This window comes from Equus asinus, chromosome 21 (genome assembly GCF_041296235.1).
Source record: "Equus asinus isolate D_3611 breed Donkey chromosome 21, EquAss-T2T_v2, whole genome shotgun sequence".
In the NCBI taxonomy this organism is placed as follows: domain Eukaryota; kingdom Metazoa; phylum Chordata; class Mammalia; order Perissodactyla; family Equidae; genus Equus; species Equus asinus.
The window spans coordinates 79,971,356-79,987,295 of NC_091810.1; the positions used below are offsets into that span (position 1 = coordinate 79,971,356).

General features: G+C 38.5%; 1 protein-coding gene across 2 annotated transcripts in view; it reads left to right on the forward strand.

Moving 5' to 3' along the window:
• DNAJC13 (DnaJ heat shock protein family (Hsp40) member C13) overlaps positions 1 to 15,659 on the forward strand; it is a 110,204-nt gene extending 94,545 nt beyond the window's left edge. For both annotated transcript variants that reach the window (XM_014858002.3, XM_014858003.3), the window contains 8 exons: positions 1,916 to 2,085; positions 2,249 to 2,291; positions 2,668 to 2,841; positions 4,453 to 4,632; positions 4,933 to 5,073; positions 6,600 to 6,743; positions 9,030 to 9,129; positions 14,799 to 15,659. In XM_014858002.3, the coding sequence (XP_014713488.2) occupies positions 1,916 to 2,085; positions 2,249 to 2,291; positions 2,668 to 2,841; positions 4,453 to 4,632; positions 4,933 to 5,073; positions 6,600 to 6,743; positions 9,030 to 9,129; positions 14,799 to 14,905 (1,059 nt within the window). In that variant the 3' untranslated portion in view covers positions 14,906 to 15,659. The remainder of the gene's footprint in view (positions 1 to 1,915; positions 2,086 to 2,248; positions 2,292 to 2,667; positions 2,842 to 4,452; positions 4,633 to 4,932; positions 5,074 to 6,599; positions 6,744 to 9,029; positions 9,130 to 14,798) is intronic.
• The last annotated feature ends 281 nt before the right edge of the window (positions 15,660 to 15,940 follow it).

The following is a 15,940-nucleotide window of genomic DNA, read 5'->3' on the forward strand; positions in this document are numbered from 1 at the left end:
GACTGTTTTCCAAAGCAGCTACACCATTTTACCTTGTCCAAAGCAATGTGTGAGGTACCTGATTTCTTTACATCTTCTCTAACACTTATTATATATCTTTTTTGATTATAGCCATCCTACTGGGTATGAAGTGGTATCTCATGGTCTTGATTTGCATTTCCCTGGTGGTTATTGATGTTGGATACCTTTTCATATGCTTATTGGCCATTTATACATCTTTTTTAGAGAAATGTCTATTTACATCCTTTGCTCATTTTTTAATTGGGTTATTTGTGTTTTTGCTATTGAGTTGTAATTGTTCCTTATATGTTCTGGATACCAATCCCTTACCAGATGTATGATTTGCAAATATTTTCTCCCATTTTGTGGATGTCCTTCCACTTTCTTGATGGTGTCTTTTGAAACACAAAAGTTCTTAATTTTGATGAAGTTCAATCTTATTTCTTTCGTTGTCATTGTTGCAGCTTATGCTTTTGATGTCATATCTAAGAAACCATTGCCTAATCCAAGGTTACAAAAATCTGTGCCTATGTTTTCTCCTAACAGTTTTATAGTTTTAGCTCTTGTATTTATGTTTTAGATCCATTTGAGTTAATTTTTCTACATTGTGTGAGGTAGAGGTGGGGCTAGTAAACTTTTTCTATAAAGGGGCATATAGTAAATACTTTATCCTTTGTGGGTCATGTGATCTCGGTCACAAATACTTAACTCTGCCATTTTAACAGGAAAAAGCCATAAATAGTAACTGTACAAATGTGTGTGGCTGTGTTCCACTAAAACTTTATATGCAAAAATAGGTGGCAGGCCAGGTTTGGCTCCTGGTTTGCCAACGGTTGTTCTAGAATAGCTGACTGACCTGGCCATAACTTGGAAGGCTTACAGCCGAAGGATTTGCATTATGTATATTTTTTTACTTAAATGTTTAATGTATGCACACGAGCAAGTGATCACTTCCTGTTTGAATTCTGTGGTGACCAAGAAAAGTGACATACTGCCTATTGTGTGGATGCTCTCTACCATCTAACTGACATTGTTTTCTTTAGTTCATTGGCTGCTAGGAAGTTCAGAGCTAAATTTGTAGTATATCACTAGCAATTATACGGAACTTTTGATGTTTCCTTTGTGTACTGACTTCATACTATTCTCAGTCATTCAAGTAAGTTTTTTTGAATATCTGCTGTGAGCCAGGGGCTGAGAATGCAAGCAATGAGCAAGACAGGTTGGGCCAGGGAAGGTTCCGTAAGGATGAGATTTGAGCACAGACTTAAATGACATAAAAGAGGGAAAACCATGTAAAGACCTGAGGAAAACTTATCGTCCCAACCTTCATTTTCCCTTTGTCCTTATGCCTCACGCTAATTTTCAATTATGTGTATGTATTTATTGGTTGTATTTTTTTTAAAGCTTCTTTTTAAATCCTTTTTGGAGAAAGGTACAGTATAATATAAAACATAGTACAGCAAATAAATCTGCTAAAAAATACTTGTCAGACAAAGGTAGCATGAGAAAAATTTGTTTGTAAGGGTGGGGAGCATGGGGGAAGAGTTGGAGGGACAGGCCAGCTAAGGGTGTTCTGTGAAGAGGGAACAGCATGTTTGAGGTGTGATCCGGCGGGGTGTGTTCTGGGAACTATACACATCAGTGATAGTAATTTCTTAGTTTCTTAAATTTGAGGCAGAGAATGGAGATGAAACTGGATAGGTAAGTAGGAGGAGGTTGTAGTGACCCTTGTTAAAGTTACCATTGCATAACCAAGGTTTATCTATTCTCCCCTCCCGAGCTTATGGATAATAGTTACATCCCACACCAACCACAGCACACATGACAGCAGTATTCTACCTTAGAGAAATGCGAAGTAAACCAAATACGAAGATGTTTCCAATAGGTTTTTTTCTTTCTCAATCCCCTCACATAGGTTCGAATTACGTTAATGAAGTTTCTACCAAGTGTTTTCATGGATGCCATGAGAGACAACCCCGAAGCTGCTGTACATATTTTTGAAGGAACTCATGAAAATCCTGAGTTAATTTGGAATGATAGTTCCAGAGATAAAGTGTCCACAACAGTTAGAGAAATGATGCTAGAGTAAGTAAAGGCACACATAATGGCTTAGGGCCTTCAGGTGGAATCACCGGGAAGGGCAAACGATTCCCACTTTGTCTGTCACCTGTCTGAGACTTATTCTGAAGGCTAATCAAAGTGTCTCCTGTGACTGAAGTATTTCCCCTTCCCCCTTTTTTTCCCCAAGGCACTTTAAAAATCAGCGAGACAACCCTGATGTAAACTGGAAGGTAAAAATCTACTTTTATTCAGAAGAAAGAATTTTATGTTTTACTGTATTTTTTGTTGATTTGTTGTTTTTTTTTTAAAGTCCTGCTGAATCAGTTTAATGCCAACTTATTAGATACTTTGTCATTAAGACATTTAGGTCTCCCCCTGGGAAATGTCTTAAACATAAAAGTAGGAATACTTGCTTTTGAAATAAGTGATTAATCAAGCATCTTTTCTGAATTTTATTAAGAGAAAATAAAACAATAATTTGATTATATTAATGACTATTTAAAGACTAGTTAATTTCATAAATATTTCTTTAATAGGGTTTGCATTTCTTGCTTAATGTACCGCTAATGATAAGTGAGTTGACTGTGGTTCTTTCTCTATTTAAAGTTGCCTGAAGATTTTGCCGTGGTGTTTGGCGAAGCAGAGGGTGAACTTGCTGTTGGAGGAGTTTTCTTGAGAATCTTTATTGCACAACCAGCTTGGGTTCTAAGAAAGCCTAGAGAATTTCTTATTGCACTGCTAGAAAAATTAACTGAGCTCTTGGAGAAGAACAATCCTCATGTAAGCTTCAGCCATCAGCAAAACATTTCAAATAGTTTGCTGAACATACTGATAGTGTTTGTCTTAAAACACCGTCCTCATTGACCACAGATTAAGAATTGGCTACCTCTTTCAATATAGTAGCTACATTTAAACTCAGATGTGTCTGTTCATCTTCTTTGGCCATGTTTAGAAGTGAAACTCCTTAGTAAAATGGTTATTTCTGAGCGAAAATTGGAGATATCTATGTTAAAAAGATGCTATTTCTGACAATTGTAGAAGCTCTGAAAGAAGGTTTCTGCCCCCCCATTTTCAATGATTGTATAATTTTAATGAGAAACCTAAATATTCAGTGTAGAAGCCTAAATGGAAGTGTGTCCTGCTAGGGCACGTTCTTCACTCAGCTTTCTATCTCTGGCAGGGATGACCCTAGTTAAAGAAATAGACAGAGTAGTAACTACATGAGTGAACCCTGTACCTGTGCTCAAAGCTGAAGACTACCAGGAAAGCAGCAGTGAGTGAGCAAGTAGGCTTGGTGTTGGTTTGGTGAGTCAGAAACCTGATAGCATGTAAGGTTTTTGTTACTTGAACCTTTAGATTGGCGGTAACTGAGGCACGTGATTGCTGTTGAATTAAACAGCCTGGCTATAGAGCAAGGTGATTCAGAGACCGAGCTGTGTTGTTAGATGGTCCTGGACCCCACACCAGCTCCACCCCCGACTAGCTCTGTGACCTTGGACAATACCTAATGACTTTGCCTGAGTTGCCACATTTATAGAATGATCACAGCATCTGCCCCTAAGGCTGAGGTTTTAATGAGTTTTGATATATGTGGATTCCTTAGCGTAATGTCTGGCTCATGTCGAGTCCTTAGAAATTAGTAGTTACTGTCATTAGCTTAGCAAAACTTTTAAAAAAATATTATTAGTATGCCAAATATTTATGTATGTTTCTTTCCATAATCATATTTTCTCTTTACTAGGATTTTTACTGCATCCAAACTTTGCTTAAAAAATGAAACCCTCAAAAGTAGAAACTCTAATTAGAAAGGCAAAAACACAAAATATTTTCCTCCTATATCACCTTTCTTTTTGGGCACATCCCTGGGTTTCCATGTTCATTTAAGATGCAGTATATTATGGATATATATATGTCCGCATATAATGGTATAAGTTATAGGTCTTTGTAATCCATTATCTGCAGTGGAAAGTGCATTATGGCAGCAGGCATGTTAAATAGTAGGATTTTTTAATAGAACTGGGGAAAACATTTTACTAGTTCTACGTTCTCCTGAATTACTGGTGTTCTTTGATTCTGTCATTTCTGTATTATCTAAAAATTTCTAGTAATATCTTTTGGGAGATGATCTTTTAAACCTGCAATAGAAATGTGATGTGACCTTGCCCAGTGAAAGACTGCTTAGATTAAGATACCAAATTCTTAAATTTATTTTGAAGTCTACCTTTTATCAAGACAGGGAAGTTTGTTCTTCTCTTAGGATTTGTGAATCAATTTTCAAGTATCAGCACTTAGAACTTGTGGATCCTTAGTTTTGAACACCAAATAATTGCTAAGGATGTTTAGGACTTTATCAGTATTTTACTGTTTGTTTGTTTGCTTTACACCCTTCAGGGAGAAACTCTGGAAACTTTGACAACGGCAACAGTGTGTCTCTTCAGTGCACAACCTCAGCTGGCTGATCAGGTCCCACCATTGGGCCATCTTCCCAAAGTTATCCAGGCGATGAATCATAGGAACAATGCCATTCCTAAGAGTGCCATTCGTGTTATCCATGCCCTGTCTGAAAACGAGGTATTGATGAATCCATTTAGTAGCTTATAGCCCTACAATGTATCTGTGCTCCTTCTTCCTCACTAATGTACCTTGCATTATAAATCCCCTTCCTACCATGTGCCTTTCTGCATAGGAACCACATGGTATTGTAACAATTCTTAAATCAGTTTAGTGATAGAATTAATAGGAGACTGAATTTGACTCAGTTCATTATTAAACTTGAACTGAGTGTAGGTTTTTCATATGTTTTATTGTTACGGTGTTTACTATGTAAAATATTGCTCTTCTTCAAGTAATCTTCTCTTTTTGGGCACCCAGCTGTGTGTTCGAGCCATGGCATCTTTAGGGACCATTGGCCCACTGATGAATGGAATGAAAAAGCGACCAGATACCATTGGTCTAGGCTGTGAAGCAATTAATCGAATGTTTCAGAAGGAGCAGAATGAATTAGTAGCACAAGTAAGTGACTTTCTAGATCCAGCACTGTTTTAGGAAAGCAGACATACCAGACAAATAGATTTCCACTTACTTAGCACTGATTTGGTTTCCCTGACTTAGGTTTAGCTTAGGTTTGGCAGAGAGGTAATTTGTGAGTTTGTGTATGCACAAAATTTTATATTTTATACACACACACACAGGCACACATGTATATACACACACAGAAAGGTGGCACAGCTCCCAAAAATCTCACCAGTGTCAAAGTACTTTTGTGGTGTTTAAATCTTAAATTTTGCTCATTTACTTAAGCATTTATCCTTAGTTTCCTTTGTAAAATTTGCTTCATCCTCTTTGGAAAGATTCTTCCAGTTTATTGACCCCTTTGTTTTTTAAGTCATGTTTAAGAAACATGCCAAGATTTTTATTGTCCTTTTCAAAGAGACCACCCACTAATGAATATAAGTCTTGGTGGGTACCAGTGTAGAGTTAGACGGACACTGAAGGAACAAAAAAGTGTATGATAAATTTCGAAATCATTGTGAAAGTGATCTTTCTAAAATATAACTCAAATATAACTGGGTCACTCTTCATCTTAAAATCCTTCAGTGGTTTCCTATTACCTGCCAGATGACGAAGTGACATCTGACATCCTTAGCCTAAATACAAGGCCCTGCATTTCTATTATCTGGCCCTCCTTTTTCTCCCAGCCCCTTTTCCTCTCACATCTCTCCTCACCCCCCAACCTGCACCCACCCAAACCCCACCCCTCATTTAGGCAGATAAGTGTTGGGTACATCTCAAGGAGATAATTGGTTGCTCTGAGGTTCAAACTTAGGATTGGCTTGAGGATTGGAAAGAACATAAACTAGTTCCACCACTTGGTGGCTCTGTGACCTCAGGTGTGATACGTAACCTTGCAGTGCTCAGATTTGTCATCTATAAGATAAAGTTATGACTACCTCACAGGGTTGTTATGAGAATAATATCTATAAAAAGAAGTACCCTCACTAAATGTTAGTTACTTCTACCCCTTTGAGTTTCAGAGTGGGCAGTGAAAATTGTATCATACTAGAGTATTATTTAGCCTTTATTAGGCTGATAGGAAATATATGGTGAATGCAAGGGTTGATTTAAGATAATGTGAAAAAAATATTAGGATACATCAGATATTGTTGCCAAATAGTATAATGTCATTAGAGGAGGGAGCCCAGTGTGGTGGCTAAAAGCTCAGTCTACGCTTCGTCAGTCAAGACAGAGATTGCATCGCTGCCCAGCTCTGACTGTTAAATGTTTCACCCTCCATGCCTTGATTTTTCTATCAGTAATATTGTGCCTACATTGTTAGGTGTTGGATTAAATAAAATAATCAATGTGTAGCATTTAGAAAAGTTGATGGCACAGAATAAAATCTCATTAAAGAATGCCGTTTTATTAGACACAAAAAAAATCTGCATTTGGCATTAAAATAAAGTGGGTTAAAAAATTATTTCTTCAGTGGATTGTTACTTTTTTTTCAGCATATATATATGCTTAATATTCTCTTCTAGGCCCTGAAAGCAGATTTGGTCCCATACCTCTTAAAGTTACTTGAAGGCATTGGCCTTGAACATCTGGACAGCCCAGCAGCCACTAAGGCTCAGATTGTTAAAGCTCTCAAGGCCATGACTCGAAGCCTGCAGCATGGAGAACAGGTGAGCCTGCACAGAGGCGGCTTGGATCTGCCAATTACAGGCATCCTCAAAGCCAAGAGTCCTGGCCATGTACAATCCACACACCTCTGCTCGGGTTCCATTTACAGATGTGCTGCTCTCGGCTATAACTGGAGCAGATCCCGAGACCAAGGATGGACTAGCATAGCTGCCTCATAGCCGGTGAAAGAACACAAACTAGATACTCAAATAGTCACCCATGATAGTGATAGCACGTTGTACATTTCAGGAAGAAAAATGCCAAAATTCTTCAGCATAGAAGAATATTGAGTTTTTAATGCTGGTTAAGGTTAACTTTCAGTTCTAGGAGTTGTTGGATAGTGATAACCACATTCATTAACCATCACATAATGCCATTTTGAAAGATACAGAACATCATTTTAGTTTCATTTCCTTTCTGTATTAGCACTTATACAGTGTTGGTTTCCTTTTTGTTGTGACTTAGATATATATTGTGTTTCCGCCGCATGCATATGCTGACTTCAAGCCATTTCAGTAATTTAATTTCCTCTTTTGTTTTATTCTTAATGTTGCTTCTGAAGAGTTCCTCATTGAGTGTTAATGTATAGCCTTATCTACTAATGCTTTCTCTCTTTTTTTCTAATTGAGGTGAAATTTACCTTAGCATAAAATTAACCATTTTAAAGTGAACAATTAATGGGTATTTAGTGCATTAACAATGTTGTATAATCACCACCTTATCCGGTTCCCAAAAGGAAACTCTCTACTCATTAAGCAGTTACTCAACCCTTCCCCGCCCAGCCTCTGGCACCCACCATTCTCTATGAATTCACCTATTCTGGAAATTTCATATAAATGGAATCATACAATATGTAATCTTTTGTGTCTGGCTTCTGTCATTTAGCATGTTTTTGAGGTTCATCCATGTTGTACCATATATCGATACTTCATTCATTTTTAGGGCTGAATAATATTCCATTGTATGTATATTCCATTTGGATTGTTCCTACCTCCTAATCTCTTTTTATAGTTTTAAATTGACTTAAAGCTTTCCTTTGGTGAATCCACTGTGTGCATATGTTCCAAGTAAAGAAACATTTTTTATGCCAGTGTTCATTTCGTCAGTATCATCGTTTGAACAAAGTGACATGAAAGAAGAGAGACGGCATGTGTTGCTGCAGTCATTAACTGTGTGTTTAATACGTAAATTGGGGGCTTTGATTATGAGTGTTCTGAATGCCAAGCATAGGCATTCCTGTATATCACGTGCAGGCAGTTGTCTTCCCGTTGACCTGCTTCAGGATTCCAGTTGATGAAATTAGCCCAGTAACCCTGACACCCACCTTCCACTCCCAAGAGGAGGAAGGAGGAGTGATAGTGTCCAAAATAGGGACTCTCCACCACCTTCACAACTGATCACTTCACCATTGCTTCTTTCCAAGGGTCGGGCAGGGAGTCTCTAGGGCTCTCATGGCCCCCGTGTGTCTCTCTGCTTTAGTGCTTACCAGTAAATTATCTGGCACTGTCTGTCTCCCCTACTAGACTGTCAGTACTTCAGAGACAGAGACTGTCTTTCACATCTGTGTGTCCACTGTGCATGCCACATACAAGGTGCACAATAAATATTTGAACATTGATGTGTGAAAGATATCCTCTAAAGTGCAATTTCCTAAACTTTTTTCTGTGTCACTTAGAAGGAAATATGTCTTTCATCTTAGCCCAGTGCACATTTACACACACGTTGTTTATACTTATGTATGTATGTATGTATCACAGAATAATACTTAGCCATTTTAGCTGTCATACTCTGATGCTTTCTATAGTCGCCTGTTTTATTTTCTCAAGCATGTTAATCACAACCTTCTTAATCAAGTTCATAAATTTCTAACGGGTCATAACCCATAATTTGAAAGACTACTGTAAGTTTTAGCTTGAGTTTGCAGCATCTCCTCCTCAAACTCCTTTCTCAGGAATACTTCATGAGCCCGCACCACACAGTCAGCCGCTTGTTACTATCACAGGCAAACCTTCCTCCCCGAATTACGTACAAGTCAGTAAATTGCAGGTTCAAATAACAGAGTCCAAGTTTAGAGGGAAGACTGACTTAGGGACTTCTTTGGGTCTGGCTTAATGAGATGTGCCTAGTATAGAATGTTTGATGAATGCTAGGTCTTGTTCCCTCTTTGATCTTTCCTCAGCTGGTCTTCTTCCTTCGGCCTTGGAAGTTTGCCTTTTCTCTTTAGTTCTGTCTTCCAGCCTCCAGTCCTTAATTTGTTTATGTTCAAAGAGTTTGCTTTACTTCCCTAGGTGAATGAAATCCTATCTCGTTCTTCAGTCTGGAGTGCCTTCAAAGATCAGAAACATGATTTGTTTATTTCTGAGTCCCAAACAGCAGGATACCTCACAGGTAAACCACACCTAATTGGTTACCCTAAGACATACAGCAGAAGCCACTGAGACCTTCCTTTTGCCGTGACTAGACTGAAAATAGCATTTAGAGGGTTTTCTTAGGCTACCAGCTACCTGTTTTGAAGGTGCTGTGGGCATGCAGTAGACCTCTGATTTTAGCCCTAAAGAGCGTGTGGATTGCTCTTGTGTTGAATGTGTGCTGACTGAAACATGGACTCTGCTGTTTTGATCCAATTCATTAATGGTGTCATAGGTTATGTTTGGAGCATGGCTGTTTTAAATGTTTATCGTAAATATGTAAAAAGAGTGGAGAAATATCTACTCAGAAATACTGGTATCAGAAACATGATAGCGTCATTCTATTTCTTTCAAAATAACAGCTTGACATTCCAAATATGTATACTCATGTGAAATATTTTTCTTCTAAGTTTCCAGTGATTAGTCTGTAGTTTTGCCACATACTTAGGGTTTGTCCTCTCTTGAGAAGGAGATACATGTGTACCATAAAGGAAAGGATGTTTTACTGCTTAGGAATCAAAAGATAATACACTTTTGAAGCTCAGGACAATTGTCCATTTGATATACTAATTGCCTAATAACTTTAGAATACTTGTTTTCATATTGGTTTCTGTTTAAAAAGAAAGTCACAGTATTCTGTTGTTGTGTGCTGAAAATGAAATATTGTCTCTGGTATAAAAATTTCAGTTTGAAATTCACCTTAAGAATATGAGGTGGTTCTTATCGTCTGCCTGGAATTATAGTATATAAAAAAATGTCAGCCCTGCTTACTCCTCTAACCAGAGATGATTTAGGTAAATGGAAAGAAAAAAATTACTACACAGTGTTTCTCAGACCAGTGTAATTGTTTTAATAATCCTGACTGCTAGTATAGAAATCTATAAATTGTGAAGACTAAATTTTGAATATTCAAAAATAGGGACTTTGGAGAAAGTTTTGCTTGCTTTTAATTTTAGACTTGGTCGTGACACTACTGGTTTTTTCCCATTGTGAGTACTTTAATATTAATTCACTAAAATTTATAAACAGAGCCCTAATATTTATAAACCTGTGGTGCTTTGGCTGCTGGTCGTGTGTGTACATTATGAGCAGAGTGCTGTAGATTTCCCTGCTAACTTTTCCATCCCATGTGCTAAGATATCTGTGGAGAGACATACCTAGAATATGGTCTTAGTCTATTCCATATCTCTCTTAAATTTGGGGTAAAGCTGTAGCTTCTAAGTGTGTTCTTGTAGGCACACTAAAAACTTTTCCTATTTAGACCCTTTTTCCAGAAGTTTACATAATACCGCATTACATTCATTATTTCATATATAGGATATTATGATTCGAAAATCTGCCTTATTTTTTTTTAGCAAAGAGTAAACTTATTTAAAATTTGACCCTGAAGAATAGTAAGATGTAGATTATAAGCTTTGCTGCAAAGCCGTCTTTTAACTCTGTGTGTTCTCCATTGTACTTAGCGTTTGTTGACTTGACTTGATGGAGTAAAAGACTGCAGGTGGTCCTGACTTACTAGCGGGCTGTGGGCCAGAAGGTCTGGGCTTAGAATACAGGAGAGAGAGGGATTTATCTTTAGAGACCTAGACTTTAGAAATCATTTTGGTCCTTACCCCCATCCAGATCCCCTAATAACTATAGACAAAGTGCAGGGAGTAAAAAGGTTCCTGTCTGTGCCTTTCCTTTTATGTGAATCTCTGTGGTGGCTTTTGAATGAGGTATGAGAAGCAGCCGTGATGAGCCGTAGCGGATGGAAGAGGGTTAGGGAACAACAAATTTTCTTCAGATTTCTTCACATCCTAGGGCCGGCTCAAGGGACAGAAAGAGACAGCAAGTTCCACACAACCAGTCGAGGGGGAGATGGTATAAATCCCAACCTGGAAAGGCCCTGGTGTTACTGTGGCAATTCTGAAGGCTGTTGCTGAAGCCTGCAGGCACGTCGCTTTGGGACAGTCTGGACTAGCTCTGAGCCATGTTGGCCCTGAAATTGTACAATTCTTAGCACATCCATCTGGGATGTTCTTTTGTTGAGATGTTTTTATTCAGGAAGATTTAAGATTTTCCCATCGGCTCTAGTCTATCTTGTTTGAAAGGACTATTTGAAGAGTTAAAGTACTGCCATTTGAATTGATGTGTACTTATTGCGTGGGTTGACAGATGATTTTGTGTGTGTTAGAGCTTTTCCATTGATATATTGTGTGTCATGTGTTTGATAAAAGGGGCAGGCACTTCTAATAATGATAAAAGCCCATTATGTGGAACTCCATGGAATGTATACAGCGTTGTGTTGAATTGGAATTTTAAATTTATCCCACTCTAGCCTCAATCTTGAAAAGATTCAGATTGACCCAGTCCCTCTGTAACTGATTGGCAAATCAAATAAGGTACTGTGAGAACACGCATCACCAGCCTTTTCTTCTAACTGTACCTTTGGGTGAGTTTGGCAAGTCAGTGGATTTTGTTTAGGAGATGGGGAAAGATAAAGGAAAGTTAATTACTGTTTCAAAATAAGACAAGAATGACCGAAAATACATTTATGATTTTCTTCTACCTGACTTCTGAGTAAATGTTATTCAGTCACTTGTTCAGGATTTGGGATAAAAATTAAAATGTCTAGGCAGGATTACTCAGTATTGAGAAGTTAAGATGAGACTGCCTCAGATGAGACTGGCTCTCTGGCCTGGCATATTGTTTTGTTTTTATGATAAATCCTCATCTAAAAGTGCCTCAGTGGGATTTTACCCATGATGCAGATTAGCTGTAGTTGCTCGTTGTCCAGGGCCTTGGGTTGCTTAGCCATTTCTTAGATTCTAGAAGAGCTTGGTGCTAGCTCAAGGCCCTATACAAACAATTTCAGCAGTGAAAATTCTCAAATTACACCACCTAGAAAATCAGAGAGAGAAGGAGCAACAGGGAAAAGAAGAGAAGCACGCCAAGGTGAAAGATGCTTCTAGGAGCTGGAAGTGGAAGAGAAGAACTTTATATATATGTATGTATTTAATTAGAGGCATGTGGGATAGTTACTTGGGCTTCCTAAGATCATTAAAGGGAGAGAGGGTGCAGTTCTTGGGCCTCTCCTCAAACCAGGTCACTAGTTCTTTGCAGAGTTTTGTTTTTTCTTGTTATACTCACTCAAGACTATACAATGTGAGCAATGTTAGGAAACATTCCCGAAGGTCAATGTCAGTTTATTGTAAGACATTGACTGCTAAGGCAGGGCTTCCTTTTTTTATTTTCCCCACTGAGAATCTCATGTTCATTTTCATCAAAGCCCATGCTCCTTCCACTGTTCCATCATGGCAGCCAATTCTGTTTTGTGGAATTCTTTGTTAACTTTCCATCTTTCCTCATTTCTCTTAAGTGACAGCCTTGCGCGGTATTGCCACATGCCCCATTTCTGGCAGCCCCTTCTCTTTCCTCTCACTTTTCTCTGGAGAGCACAACTGCTATATCCCATCCTAATGAGCAGACTTAACCTTCTGGCCCCTGGAAACCAGATGTATCCTCAAGGAGTGCGAGGGGTGTGAGTGAGACAGCGTCTCAGACTTGGTTTACAGAAATATCCAGAAATTGATTTGTCTTTCCCAAATTTTAGAGGCAAATGGTGGGGCTAGAATTTGGTCTATTCTGGATGATCCTTCTAGGCTTATCATTTCACAATTTAGATTTAGCCTAGAGGTTCCCAAACTTTCTCAGTTCACAATACCTTTAATATCTTAGTGATTTTTTTTCCATCTACCCCAAGGCAAAAAGAAATACCTAATAGTTAAGTTTATTAAGTAGTTATGTCCAAACAACTTGAAAGTAGTTGTTTGTATGGTGTCCAACAGATGTCTCTGTGTTTCTCAAATTTAAAATATCCAGCCATGCCCCTGTGAATTTGCCCCAGGGTGCCTCAGCACACAGTTTGAGAACTGCAGCCTTAGCCTGTTTTCTGTATGTAGCATTCATGATTGGGTCTCATAATCTACTTGTGTGATACGAACCAAGTTGAGCCCACAATTAGAAATGCTCAGGAACTATACCAGTCTGGAGTGGTTAGGGGTTTATTCTTAAGGGTTACGTCTTTGGTGAGACCTGCTTGATAGTTCCCTTGTAATCTTGCTGCTGCCTAAGGTTTCAAAGAGTGAGAGGTTGGTGGGAAGTGATGTAACAGTGTGGTGCTATCGCTCTGAACCGCTTTGTCTTTTTTGAGCAGTCTGTGGAGGGCCCGGTGTCCTGATTGGTGGAAGGCAGGGGTTGATAGCTGCAGGCCCACGCTGCCTTAAAAAGTGAAAATCTTTTTTCTAAGTTTTATAATTTCAAAGTTCTGAGTGCCTGGGTGGTCTGGGTGGCATGCTACAGCTCACGCAGGCTGAGTTGTCTCTGGTCATGTAATCACAACGCTAGATACTTTGTCTGCCAAGTAGTACGAACCATTTCCCATCCTCGATACAAATGCTTGTAAGGTGAAAAACAAGGTGAATCTGAATTGTGCCCTTTGTGTCCTACATCAGTCCCTGTTATGCCTTAGCCTTCATCAAACTGCTCTGCTGTTTGCACTTCCTCACAGCTTCCCTTGCTGCTTATATTTCTTTTCTCCCCTCAGGTGTGTCTCCTTCCCTTCTAACTGGCAGCAGCCCCCTTCACCTCAGGAGCGGGCTTTAGATCCGCTCTGCCAGGCAGCTTGCTAACTTCTGTGTAGCTCTCTGAAGCAGGTAGAGAACCATTTTGCTAAATGCATGCCGCTTCCACTGCCTTTCTAGTCTTAACCCTTCGATGTTCCTTAGCTGTTTGCCATGTTCCCTAAATTTCAGCTAAAAATATTGCTCAGTATGCAGTATTATGCTACAGCGTCTCTTGCAAGTACTCTCTACAGTTTGTGCAGTGGTTCTGAGATGTAATTGACTGTCTCTGCAATGTTTGAGATAAACTGGAGGACTCAAGTCATTATATGCTTGAAAGACACAGCTTGATAAATGCTGGCATATATAGTATTTTCGTGCAATAGAGACTGTTAGAAGCAAGGAAAACATATAAAACTAAAATATTGATAGCTTTTCCCGTGGCATTCTTGTTTTGTTCTATGACAGATGTCCAGAGCCTACCTTTTCTTTCTTAGAGACCTTGGTTTAGCAACCCTTGTTCATTTGGTGTCACTTGTTACAATAGCATTTCTTTGCACCAAATGAAAATAGGTTAACTTGAGTGTGGATAGAAGTGGTTTTTGTTGAGAGTTTGATCACGTATGACTTTGGATGGGCTGACCAAATAGAGAGTTTATTTCTTCTGTTTGTTCCCTGTTTGTTTTGTTTTTTTTGTTTTTTTTTTTTTAATTTGACATAAATAAGTTTCCTTCCATGCCTAGGATTTTTCGAAAAATTGAACTTCCCACATGTGAGAAGGGAAAATTTTTCCATATTTCCACACCAGTGTTACTGTCCAGCATAAGTTTTGAAATAATTTTGACCTTTGTCATGTATTAAAGGCAAACCATGAAAATGGTGCTGAGTAGCTATTTGTTAAAGTTTAATTGTACGTTTAGATATTCTAATAGATTATCAGTTACTTATGTTGGGGTCCTTGACCAGGTTCTGACATTTTTATAAAGGTCAGTGTTTTCACAGGACTGTTGTCTAGAAGGTATGTACTTTCCTCTCTCTGTTGCAGGACCTGGAGTTGCTGGCTACCTTACCGCAGGGACGTCCTCGTCAGTCATGTCTAACCTGCCGCCTCCCGTAGATCATGAGGCAGGTGACGTTGGCTTTCAGACTTGAAACGTTCATGAGAGACAATAAACGACGAAAGGCCAGTGCCCCGTCCACATTCCTCCAGCTGATACGTTGAAGCAAACTCTTACTGCCTTTCTCCTGGTTCCATGACAGTGTTATTCATTTTTCTATAAATATATTTTTATTTAGGAAAAAAGTCAGTGATTCTAATTGTATCACGTTATGAGAAAGCACTCTGTGGATCAACCTAAATGGGTACACAAGAATTTTTTTTTCTTGATGTATGTAAGCACATATTATTCCTTTATATCTGTTTACAAGACTGTGAATCAAAAAGACAAAACTCTCTTCCTAGTTTTTATAATGTTTTTTTGAATTAGTGTGACTGGTGTTGAACTATAGTCTACAGAAATTGGGCTAAGTCTCTTGTTCCTGGGAAGGGTATTTCCCTCTCCTGCATCGAGTCTCCATGGCTGTCCTCCTCCACCGTCGAACACTATTAGGTTTTGTCCCATACCTTTCACTGGTATCCTCTCCTCAATCATTAACCTTATGAGAGCTCACAGTACACATTGGTATGTATAGCTGGCTTTACCAAATTGAATGAAAAAGGAGCTTGTGCAAAAAAAATTGAAGAATGGATGTCAAGATGTTATGTAAGAGATTAGTGTAATTGTGAAATGTTCTATACATTATCAAATATATAAAGCTTTCTATATTGAATGTACATTATACAGATCATTCATATGTGTACATAAAATTTTAAAAATAAAGGGAATTGACTGCTTTGTTAATGAGATTTATTTGTTCTGGTTCAATTTTTCCCTTTGAAGACCTCATATATATTTATTTCTAAGAAAGATGTAGTGGTGGTAGTAGTAGTAAACAGACTTTACCTCATAGTCACAGCTTCTCAGACAGCTAGCTACGTTGCCTTATCTGATCAGTCCTAACTCCATTAGTACTTCGCTTACGTCTGAATTTCCAGAAACAGATACCATCTCATTTATTTTCCATACCATATTCAGGAATGGGTCAGGCTGTTAGTAAATAATGTGTGTGACATTAATTCCAGTATTT